General features: G+C 34.2%; 2 protein-coding genes and 1 non-coding gene across 3 annotated transcripts; all 3 read right to left on the bottom strand.

Annotated features, from left to right (window-relative positions):
• Positions 738-2,343, bottom strand: LOC109360397 (probable polyamine transporter At3g13620). The gene has a single exon (XM_019605281.1). The coding sequence runs from the start codon at positions 2,232-2,234 to the stop codon at positions 795-797; it is 1,440 nt and encodes a 479-aa protein (XP_019460826.1). The 5' UTR covers positions 2,235-2,343; the 3' UTR covers positions 738-794.
• On the bottom strand, positions 7,282-8,591 carry LOC109335047. Its single transcript, XM_019571128.1, has 2 exons — positions 8,362-8,591; positions 7,282-8,137 (listed from the first exon to the last, which is right to left on the bottom strand). Exons 1-2 carry the CDS (start codon positions 8,589-8,591, stop codon positions 7,282-7,284), a joined length of 1,086 nt encoding a protein of 361 aa, XP_019426673.1.
• TRNAG-UCC lies at positions 9,842-9,913 on the bottom strand. The gene has a single exon. It is a non-coding gene; the product is annotated as a tRNA-Gly (tRNA).

Here is a 13,158-nt window from a genome sequence, read left to right as displayed (position 1 = left end):
ATAGAGTCCGTCAGATTCAAACTAATAGTTTTTCGATTTTGATGGGGATAATTGTCATACACTGCAGTTCCAATTCACTCGTTGAACTAAATGATATAGTATGGATGAATAATTATATAGAATCCTTCGGAATAAAATAATAAAATAATAGTTGTGTAATATAAATGAAACTAAACTGCCTTATTTTGCTCAAATTCAAGGGAGCGTGGATTCATCAATATTATTATAATATTGAAGTGTTCAATACTAAAATATGAGATCAAGAAAGAGTTTGATAACTTCTAATATTATTTTATTAAAAATATTAAAATTTGGGACATTAATGTTTTTTTATAATACATTTCAACATTTCTATATGGTATTGAATCCTCTAATATTGAAGTAGATCTCTATTGAGTAAGCATTGAACCCATCATCAGTAAGAAGTTTGAATGAATAAGTAAGCTTACAAAATAAGATACAAATACTATATATATAATATAATACAAGAGTAACATATTCTTCTACCCCAAATGAATGTCACATAAATTAATACCCAATGTGCATCACCCAATTAAAAAACAATAATGATCACAGCAACCATACCCCAAATTCTATTTTTGCTAAGAAAAATATTGTATTAAAGGAGCATAAGAAATGCTTACCTGCATACAAAAGGATTACATTAAAGATTAAATTCTATTTTTACAATAAGTTAAAATACAAGATTACATATCAATACATCAATGTAAGAAAAAAATATCATTTTTTCCAACCCTATGATCTAATTTATCTCCTCCTACATACCCCAACTTCTATAAAACATTGTCCTCTTCATCCAATTTATCTCCTCCTACATGATTGAATTCAATCCAATTCCTTGACTTGCAAGAATTCATGAAATGATATAACACAATCCCAAAAAAAGTCAACAAAGCACTAGACACATACACAATTCTTGTAGCAATAGCCATCACATAGACCAAAAGCACAGAAGGCACTAAACACATTATAATAAGACCTTGCAGTCCAAGTGGAACCTTAAATGGTCTTTTCAATGATGGGAATTTCCTCCTAAGCCAAAGAAAAGATGCAAACTCCAAAAGCATACCCAAACTATACAAAAAATTCACTATAGATATAATCTCTGTGAAGGTGAAAAATGATACACTAAGTGCTATAATTGTTGAAAGCAAAATAGCCATCCAAGGAGTATTAAACCACTTAGACCTTTCTCCAAAAAATTTAGGCACAAAACCCAAATCTGCCATACCAAGAAGTTGGTATGCAGCACTACTCAATTGGGCTTCAAAAAGACCAATAATTGATAAAACAGCACCAATTTCCATCCACAATTTCAACCATTTTCCAGCAATAGTTTCTGCTACATTTGCAAAATACCCACCAGCCCAATTTTTTTGGTCTAATGGCATAGCCCCAGTTGCAGCCAATAAAGGAATTATATAAGCTAAACAAGTGAGAAACCCTGCAGATAACAAAGCCTTTGGGAATGTTTTATGTGGTTCCTCAATTTCACCAGCTAGAGTACTAGCACTATCCCAAAAGTTCAAGTTCCAAAAGATTGTGTTAAAATAAAGTGTCCAATCTTTCTTAACACCCTCTTGTCCCAAACTTAACCATCTTGTAGGGTCAACTTTTGGCAAGGAAATTAAAGTGAGTAACACAAATGGTAAAAGTGAAATAACTCCTAAAAATACTGCAGTATAACCAACTATAGCCAAACCTGAATAATTCAAGAAAGATAGCACAGAAGTTGATATGAATATAGAGAAAAAGTGTGGTAAGCCAGAGGATAAAGATGGGATTAATAGTTTGAGATAGTTTATGCATAGAACTGGATATGAGGCTAAGTTTATAACACCACAAAAGAATTTCCAAAAACCCATAAGAGAACCCCAAAAGGGACCAAAAGCTTCATTAGCCCATATCACAAACCCACCATTTCCAGGGAAAGTTGTGGCTAACTCTGCAGTGAGAAGTGCCTCTGGAATGCTCCAAATGAAAGGGAATATTATGAAGCCAATGATAGCAAATAATGGGCCTGCAGCACCTACTGCAGATTCTTCACCATAAGGACCACCAGCAACCTCAAAATAGATCAGAAAAACCAATGGAAGAAGTGCTAGTTTTTTGGTTGGTTTTGTTTTGGTAATATGATAGTTGTTATGGTTAAGAAGATGTTGTTGTTGTTGTTGGGAACTTTGAGTTGAAGAGTTGAGGGAATCTTCTTCCATGAATGGTATTGGTTATTGTAGATTTTGGAATTGGCTTAGAAATGAAGACTTTATGATATATGAATTATGATGATTCAGAATCTTAAGATTCTGATATGATACCTATAGGATAGTTGAATTATTTTTATTCAATGCATATTTAGTTTCCTTTGCGTATCTATCACTACATTACACTTTTCATTCTTGTACTCCAAAGCAAGACATGCCAGTCATTATCACAGATAAAGTCATGTGTACTTATTATTAATTTTCTACTTATCGTTAGTCAAAAAATCATATCTTATACATTGTTTTATATTAATAAAAATATGTCATATTAATTAAAAAATTTAAATTTTCATTATTATTATCATTAGACACTACATTGTATGAAATAAGATTTGAATATCTAATCTATATTCAATTTTTTTGGGTAAGACTTACACATGCATCATACACAATTAATCAAAATTAAATCGCATTTCAGGTAAAAAATTAAAAAGAAATAAAGGATTTAAAGATCTTACAGGTTTTGAATGGTCATATTGACATGTGTATATAAATTTCTAAAATGTTTACTCTCTTACTAATTTTTAGGAAGGTGTAATATTATTGATCATGTTGCCATTTTGGACTGGTAGGGAAAGTCATTAATGCATAGGCTTCAATTTCATGACTTGGAAAGTCATTTGATCTATAATATTAAATTTGTCAAACTATGAATGTAGTTGAGCTACATAACTTCAATAAAATCATGTAAGAAAAGAAGAAATTGTATTCTAAATAGACAAGTATAACATGTAAAGGTCACAACTCATAATGATGTGTACAATTATATAATATAAAGGTATCATGTTCATTCATGTCACTCTAATCTATTCAATTATTGCTACCCACCCCACCCCCTACAATTTGGGATTGGGAGGTCAAGTGGATGGAATTTTTAAGTTTTTAAATTACAAGTTGAATGGATTAATTGAAAATATAGGCTTGTATGTCCAATAGAAGGAAAAAAAATGAAAAGTACATACAACCTATCTTAATCTATGGTTTATGTAAGTAGTTACTAAAAACTATTTTTTCCCCATAATTATTCTTTAAACTTTAATTGTTAATTAAATTGATCCATACATAAAGATAAGGTTAAATCAATAGTAGCAAAAAATCATATCATACATTTTATTTTAAAATCAAGTGTTAAATCATTATTATTTAAATTTATTATATATATATATAAATAAACGTGGTTAGTGGAATAATATTAGTATATAAAATAAAAATGTAACACTCAATTTTAGAATAAAATGCATAACATAATTTTCATTATTATTAATTTAATATTAAAAAGAAAAAATAATTTATTATAACTACTTATAAAAAGTATAAAATTTAGGTGTTTGTATAGATTTTTCCAAAAAATAGTAGAAGAGTGTTTTCCCCAATCCAGGATCTAATTAAGAAAAGCCATCAAGCACTTACAATTAAGCTCCACCCATAATAACTTTCGCACCTTGTCTTGCATATAGAACTATGCAAAAACGGCATGTGTTTGAAACTTTCAATATTATATAAAATCTAAGAGTTTCCATATATAGGCGTTGCAAATTTGCAATTAAATTACAATAAGCATGGGGCAAGGCAACAACTTATATCAAGTGAAATGTTGAAACTTCAACTTGGTGGAGTGTGGGAACCATTCATAGAACAAAGATAAGGTGTTTTAAAGTTATGTCTCATTCTTTATCTTGTGTTAATGAAAACATGTCATATAAATTAAAAAATATTAAACGCTCATTATTGTTGTTGTTTTTTCTTTATTATTATTGATGTGATATAATTTATGGGACAAAATCTGGGACAACAAATATTTGTTTCTCTATGTAATGAAATGTGGTTCTTTTGAAGACACGTACGTGCATGAGCTGGTGATTGTTTTTTATTTATTTTTTTTTATATGTTTTTTAATAAACTAAACTTATTTGATAATAAAATTATAAAACATGATGTAATGGTTTGATTTAATTTTTATTTTGTAATCACAATAGAGTATAATCTCACTTTATCATCATAATTTAAAAATATAATCTATCACAAACACAAATTAATTTACTAAATTCTTACACATATTTTTTGTTGGTGAAAAATGGAATAAAATAATAATATGTTTTTTATAGCAGCTAATAAATAGGTGTTGGAATTCGGAAATGCCAAGGAACAGAAGAAGGAGAAAGTAATTGTGGAAGATTGAGAAGTAAAAGAATGCACTAGTTAGTTTTTTGCATGCAATGATTTATTGACTTACTATTTATAGCAAGTAGTAGTTAACTACTTTAACATAATTTCAAACTACTACTATTAATAGGAAGTTACAACTAACTTCTTCATATATACATAAATCTATATCTCTTAAGACTTGGATTATTCTATACTTTTAACACTCTTCCCTAAGACAAGTTCCTAAGAGATACAACACCTATTCTCTTCTTCAATTCTTCAAACCTATCACCTCTTAGAGCTTTAGTAAGTATGTCTGCCAATTGCACTTGAGTGTTGTAATACACCACTTGAAGCTTCTTTTTGTTTACTAAGTCTCTAAGAAAATGAAACATCATTTCAATATGTTTACTTCTGCCATAACTCACTGGATTTCTTGACAAGCTTATCACTGAGACATTATCAATTATGAGCTGCAGAGGCGTTTTCACTTCCACCTTCATCTCCATTAGCCCATTAGCAACTCCTCGAGCCACACAGCTTCGCGAGCAGCAAAGCAACCTAAGATGTACTCTGCTTCACAACTAGAAAGAGCAACAACTTGTTGTTTTAAGGAACACCACGAGATAGGAGCATTGTTGAGTAGAAACAAGTATCCTGAAGTGCTCTTCCTCTCAACCAAGTCTCCACCATAATCATAATCTGCATACCCAATCAATTCTAGTTTTGATCTTTGTCTACCATATGGAAACATAACTCCTTGATCAATTGTTCCTTGGGTGTATCTCATCACTCTTTTAGTTGCTAGTAGATGAGTCTTCTTGGGTTTACACATGAATCTACTCACAAGACCAACCCCAAAGGATAAGTCTGGTCTACTATTGCACACGAATCTCAACGAACCTACTATCTACTTGAACATAGTCTCATTAACCGACTCACCTTCTTCATCTTCAGTCAATTTCAAGCTTGTTTCAACTGGATTGCCAACTGAGTTGCAGGAGTTCATGTTGAATTTTTTTAGAACCTCAGTTGCATACTTCTTTTGATGCATCATCATTCCTTCTTTAGTGTATGTAAACTCCATTCCTAGGAAGTAATTTAGCTTTCCTAGATCAGTCATATCGAATTCAGCCTTCATCACCCTTTTAAACTCTTCAATCCTTTCAATGTTTGACCCTGTCACTAGTAAGTCATCTACATATAGGCAAATGATCAGAATTTGACCTTCTACATCTTTTTTGACATAGACTCCATGCTCAACAAGGCATTTCTTGAAGTTGAGTTTGAATACAAATGAGTCTATCCTCTTGTTCCATGCCCTTGGTGCTTGTTTAAGACCATACAGAGCCTTCTCTAGCTTGTAGATATATTGATCTTTGCCTTTTATTATGAAGCGTAGTGATTGTTGCACATATACCTCTTCCATAAGTGGACCATGTAGGAATGCTGATTTTACATCAAGCTGAAATAATCCCCAGTTTCTTGCACTCGCAATTGCTACAACTGTCCTTATGGTTTCAATTCTAGCTACAAAGACAAATACTTCTTTGTAATCTAGCCATTGTCTTTGTAGGAACCCTTTTAGCAACCAATCTTGCTTTGTATATGGAGATTGATCCATCAGGGTTGAGTTTTTGTTTGAATATCCATTTTACTCATATCTGGTGTTTGTCAAGTGGTAGCTTGACCAAGTCCCAAATTTCATTTCTTTCTATTGACTTGATCTCTTCAACCATTGCATCTTTCCACTCTTCTTGTGCTAAAGCTTCTGACTTATTGATAGGATTGGCTTCTGCCATCAGTGCTAGATGTATTATATCACCTTCCTCATTGATTTGATCATCAGAGTGTATCTCATAGTCTCTGAATCTCTGGACTGTAGGATTTTCATGACCTGCTTCAGCTAAGTTTTCTGTGATAGACTCATTGCTTGTGATTTCAGGAACTTAAGGAACCAATCTGGTCAAGTTAGTTTGCATTTGTTTCCAGTCCCATTTCTTATCTTCTAGAACCACCACATCTCTACTGATCAACACTCTCTCTTTGACTGGATCATAGAGTTTGTATGCACCAGTTGAGTGATAGCCTACAAATACCATGACCTCAGTTTTATCCTGAAGTTTAGTTCTTCTCTAATCTGGTACATGTCTGTAGGCTAGTGACCCAAACACCTTGAGAAGACCTACAACTGGTTTTCTTCCTGTCCCGACCTCAATTGGTACTTTCCCTTCTAGCCTCTTTGTTGGACATCTGTTTAGTAGATATATAGATGTTGACACTGTTTCAGCCTAGAGTTTTTGTGGTAGTTCCTTACCTTTGATCAAGCTTCTTGCCATGTTCATGATGGTCATGTTTCTGCTTTCAGCCAAACCATTGTGTTGAGGAGTATAGGATGCAGTGATTTTGTGTCTTATACCATTCTTCCTGTAGTATGATTCAAATTCATTTGAAGTGAATTCCCCTCCTCCATTAGTTCTAAGAAGCTTTAGACTTTTTCCACTTTCCTTTTACTGAGGGCTTTGAAGTTCAGAAAGGATTCAAATGCATCACTATTGACCTTTATTACATCCAACCAAGTCATTCTATTGAGTTCATCTACAAATATTATGAAATATTTGTTTCCAGCTAAAGAGGGTGTTTCAAAAGGACCACATACATCAAAATGTACTATTTCCAGGATTGACTTGGATCTCATCTTTACTTCTGATTTGGATGTGTTCCTTGTTTGTTTTCCTATTAAGCAGACTTCACAAGTCTTCTCAGGTAGAGTTATGATTGGCATACTAGAGACCATTTGTCTTGATCCTAGCTGATGCAAACTCTTGAAGTTTAAGTGATCATATATTGAGTGTCATAGCCAATTCTCATCACTGATTTCCATAGAGGCCAAGCAGTGAATCTCAACAACCTTTATGTTCACTAGGAATGTCCTATTCTTGTTCACTTTGCTTCTGAAGATCAACTTGTTTTCATAATCAAAGAGCTCAACTTGTCCATTTTTCATCAGGACAGTGAATCCTTTCTCTATTAGTTGGTCTATGCTTAGGAGGTTGAATTTCATTTTAGGCACATACAACACATTTGTGATTATGGCCGTAGATCCATTCTCCCTGATGATGACTACATTCCCTACTCCCTCCACCTCTAGAGAGTTATCACATACAAACTTTACCCTACTCTTCTTTGCTGAGTCAAAGTCTATCAACCATTCCTTATGCTTTGAGCATCCCGAGTCTAGATACCAGGATTCAATGTATGAGTCTGCAGCAGAGGTTGTCACAATTAGGTTCAGTGGTTCTGAATCTGGTTCATGTGTTGCATAGGCTTCTTCATGGTTCTTGATCAAATTGGACTTATCTTTGGCACATTCATAAGAGTAATGACCCAATTTATGACAATTGTAACATTCTACCTTGCCTTTGTCAAATCTCTTCTGGTTCAATCTTGTTCTTCCTCCTCGATCTAAGGATTCAGTCCAATCATGGTTTGATCTAGTTGGATTCATGTGTCCTCTTTTGTGATAACCTTGCTTTCCCTTCCATTTCTTATATTTCCTTATGTCCTCTTCCCTGAAGTGACTTGTCTTCAATGCTTGTTCATATTTCTTGACTGGATTTCTGTCAAACAACCTCAACTCATGGGCTTCCAATGAGCTTTGCAGTTCTTCTATCTTCACTTCTTCAATAACTACCACTATGAAGTCAAATCTTTAAGGCAAAGATCTTATGATTTTTTCAATTATCATGAGATCTGAGACTGATTCCCAATAGCCTTTCATTTGATTTGTTATGGTCGGAATCTTGGTAAAGTATTCACCAATTTTGTCACCTTCTTCCATGTGTAATAGCTCATATTGTCTCCTAAGAGATTGAAGCTTTACCTTCATTATTTTGTCTCCCCATGCATGACTTCTGATCAGCATATCTCATGCCTCCTTGGAAGTGATTGCATTTTGTTGTCCTTTTTCTTGGCTTCCTTGCGTATTGCTCTTTGTGTCTCTATGGCATTAGGACCTAGATGAAGAAAGTCATCTTCAATCACTTTACTTACTTCTTGAAAGCAAAATAAGACTTTCATTTGTGTCCTCCATCGATCCCAATTCTTTTCAATAAGAATGAGGAGTCCCATTGAGGGGAGATTATTACCATTTCCTCCAACCATCTTTCAATTGATCTGTTTTCTTCAAATCTCCTCTGATCCCACACTCTGAATTTCTGCCTTGCCTTCTTTATCAAGATGATTCACACGCAATGAATTTTGATCCCTTCCTTGCTCTCACCGAGCCACTCATACACACCCACAGGTTGTTGGATTTCTATGCTCTTGATACTAGAATTTGTTGGAATTCGGATATGCCAAGTAACAGAAGAAGGAGAAAGTAATTGTGGAAGATTGAGAAGTAAAAGAATGCAGTAGTTAGTTTTCTACATGCAATGATTTATTGACTTACTATTTATAGCAAGTAGTAGTTAACTACTTTAACAGAATTTCAAACCACTACTATTAATAGGAAGTTACAACTAACTTCTTCCTATATACACAAATCTATATCTCTTAACACTTGGATTATTTTAAACTTTTAACAATAGGCATATCCATAAAAGTATTTTGGGACCATGGAAAAATACATGTTGAAAGGAAAAATAATTGGATATGAGTCAGATTCTGGAAAATCCTGTGCAAAATAAGACAAAAAACGAAAAATAATAATTATATAATTCTATTTACATTTGTATTAACATTTTTATTCTTAAAACTAGTGTAAAAATAATACTTATCTCTCTATAAATAGAGAGGTTTCCTACTAATTGGATAGATAACATGGAATTATTATGAACACATTGTCAAGATTCTAAACTTGTGTTGTCACGAAAATAACGATGAAGTTGTGGCGTGTTGGGTTCCACTTGGCCCATATAGGTAAAAAATATATCTGACCAAGTGATTAAGATATTAGAAGAATATAGATTTATTTTGATGACCTAAATATCTACCTCATTTTATTATTATGAATTTTACTAAATATTCCCATCAATTTTCTAATATTGACTTTAATTTTTTCTTCAGTCATTTCACATAAGGCAATATTAGTGATTTTAAAGTCAAATATTGCCCTATGTGAAATGACTGAAGAAAAAAATATAATTTATTTATCAGGATCTTATAGAAATTATTCATTTATCAATATTAGAACTTTTTCTTCAGATTATCTATATTGGTTTTTCTTTATTATTCATTTACCTATATTGGTTTTTTATTTATTAGGAATTTTAAAGACAAATGTTATCTTCTTCGTATGAAATAATCTAAAAATAATCGAAAATACACAAAAATGAATCATGGAAATTATGTTATTGCAACTTGCAAGAATCTTATAGGGCTAAAATGAACTTTAGATAAATAAAAAAGCTTGCGTTTGCCGGGAGTCGAACCCGGGTCTATTGCTTGGAAGGCAATTATCCTAACCGTTGGACTACAAACGCTACATGTTCTTCTGTTCCTCACCAGCTTTTATTGTCTATATATTCTATTGTTTTGTTGTCTCAAATTTTGTACCTTGAATTGTTTGTGCATGCACTTCAATTCCATACCATTCCTGTGTGTTGAACTATGGAGGTAATTCCTGTGAGGGGTATCATACCTACAATTTCAATGAGCAAGGTCCAATTTTACACAAGGAGTATTAGAATACATATATTATCCTCTTTACCTTTTCATCCAACAAAAACTCAAAAAAGGCCTTTATGCTTTGCTACTCAAGCTAAACAATCTTCTACTCATTTCCAAGGTGCCCATTTAATACTTTCCTAGGAAACTATTAAAAATCTTAACTTTTTGGACTCTTAGCTTTGTTCAAATGGATTTTTTGATATTTTTGTTTACCTATTTTGTCTGAATATGTCAAAGTTTTGTAATATTTATGTTTTTTAATTTAATGGAATGGAAAATTGGAAGCTTGTTGATTCCTGATATTAAGAATTGGGTTTCAGTCAATTGTATCTACTAATTGGGTTAGGTAGATCATAGTTGATACATGGTGGTTTTTTATAGAGAATGTTAGGTGCTTCTAGAGCATAAAACAATTAAAAGAATAAATATTCATTTCAACCCCTCATATTTTTTGATTTTACCAGTTTGGTTCCTTAAAAATTGAAAAACTCAAAATGGACCCAAAAATTCCAAATGCTGATCAAAATAGTCATTTTTAAGGTCGAAAAAATATGAGAGACTGAAATAAGTGTTTACTCTAACCAAAATTGATTCTTACTGTATAGTCTATTACGATTCAATATGTATGTCCACAGCTATGCTACTTCATTGTTTTCTAATTGAACAACATTCTTACCAATTGTTCTTAATGTAGCTGATCAGTTCTTACAAATTTCAATGATCATGAATTCATGAATCATGATCATACTTATATTATTTGCTTTTGTGGTCTGATGTATCAGTCAAGGCTTTTACTTTTCTGATGCTGCATATAATTGCAAGGATTGACAAATCAAATATTTCAGTGTGGTGTACCCCAAAATGATTACTGCAATGGATCTAGATGATTGATTTTGAGTGAGTGTGATGACATCATGTGGTTTCTGTATCAATAAGGTAGTTTATGTAAAACTTTAAAATTTGAAGTTATGGCACTTGAGAAGCTTAAATTTTACTTTCTTAATTTTAAGGTGAGTCATACACTTGGGAAGCTTGGATATAACCAGCCACTGTTGCCATGGCTTAAGTGATGACAAAACTAATCAGTTTTTGTAGGGTACAGGTTCAGTGATTGGTAGCATGGTTTGCTTTCAATTTTTTGAAAGTACTTCGCTTCCTAATTTATAGGATTGATCTGACTTCGTTACATCGATTATCCAAATTCGCGGCTGCCCATTTTTGTTTGAACTTCATTATGTTCTTATCAGACACTTGCGGATTTGAATACAAGACCTGAGTCACTTATTTTCCCTTCATGTGCAATGGTTCTATGTTTTCTTGTTTCTATTTTTTCACAACAATGTATCATTTCACTGAAGACCATTTGTTAACTGTGTCGCATACTAGCGATTATGAACATTTGAGTAGACTCTTTCGCCATGAATATTCTAATGATGTACTTTGATTATCCATAAGCTTTTAATTTATTCATCAATCTCTATTCTCTAATGTTCCTGAATCCTGCCGACTAATTGGTTTGCCCACAGATTTTCAGAGCTTTGATTTTCAGAGCTTTGTGAGGCCTTCACGTCTTCTGAAGTGAAAATGTACACAAATGCATCAGTAGAAAACATTTATTCAATCTTTATTCAGGGTCAAGTACCAGCAACATATATGGCTCAAGTATAAGTGGCAGTAGTGCTGGAATTCTCCTATGCTTGATAGATGAAAATGGAAATTCCATATTGCAGAGGTTACCTGCTAGTTCAATGATGGATCATTCTACAGAATCATTCAGGGTGTTCCATCCCGATTATAACCGGACAATTAACCATGGGTCCCAAACATAAAGTCTATTGTTCCGCATAACCTCCCTTGCCCGCCTTAAGTAGGTTCCCTCGTGGTAGAAACTATAAGAGCTCCCAACATAGCATTAAATGCTCCTGACATAACATTTAATGTTTGTGGCGTAGCATTTAATGTGCCTCTGACCTACCATTTAATGCACCTCTGACCCACTATTTAATGCACCGCTGACCCGCCTTCAGTGTCAGATAGCAGACCGCCTGCCACGCCGCCTGCACATTCTGCCTGTCCCCGACAATTTGACGAGAGCAGATTCATAGGACAAGAAAGGACGATCTGAGTACGTTCCTTATGTCCGTTAGATGCTGATCAATGGCCAAATGCCAACTCAGCATTCACTACGCTCTATAAATAGGAGACCACACACGGAGTATAATTAATTTCATTCCCTCATTTATTGCTACACTTATTGCTCTAACTTCTCTCTTATTTACTCCTCTTCTCTCTTTAGAATACATTATTGGCTTGATCGTTGGAGAACCTTTTCAGGTACCTCCCCCGGTGGGTCCAGACGATCATCCGACCAAGTCTCATGCTCTCCCACACGTTCCCGACCATTCATCATCACCTCCCAACCATTCGTCCTCAATTCCCGATCATCCATTCTCAACAGCAAAGAACATTGACGCCGTCTGTGGGAATCACGATACCCCATCCATTCTCAACCACTTAGCCATGCAGAACCACTCAACCCGAATCACGATACCCCTTCCATTGAACCTCCATCACTAGTGCAACCATCTCACCAGGCTAGCCAGTCATCCCCCAAACACCATCCCAGAAGCACCCACTATCCAACAACTCCTCCACATGATACAAATCCAAGGCCAAATTATCCAGCAACGAGCCCAACTACTAGCCGAGCTGCGCCAACATCGACCAGAACCCAATAATGGACCTTCACGGTCAGTTGTCGATGAGCACTCCGTTGAAGCCTCTAGGTTAGTAGTCCCCCCAAACACGAAAACCACTCAGATAACTCACCCCCCGACCACAGCTCCTCACGAGCAATACATCCTTTCACTGAAACCATTATGTCCTCACCACTCCCAAAATATCTTACCTGACTAAGCAACATCGAACAATACGATGGAACAAGTGACCTACAGGATCATCTGGATGCCTTTGAGGCCTCAATGCTTTTCCATGGGGTCACCAACCCCATCATGTGTCGAGCATTTCCCCTTACTCTAAAACGGGCTACCTTGTAGTG

Source organism: Lupinus angustifolius, chromosome LG01 (genome assembly GCF_001865875.1).
Source record: "Lupinus angustifolius cultivar Tanjil chromosome LG01, LupAngTanjil_v1.0, whole genome shotgun sequence".
Taxonomy (NCBI): domain Eukaryota; kingdom Viridiplantae; phylum Streptophyta; class Magnoliopsida; order Fabales; family Fabaceae; genus Lupinus; species Lupinus angustifolius.
The sequence above is the reverse complement of the archived record's forward strand: the minus strand, read 5'-3'. Positions and strand labels throughout refer to the sequence as shown.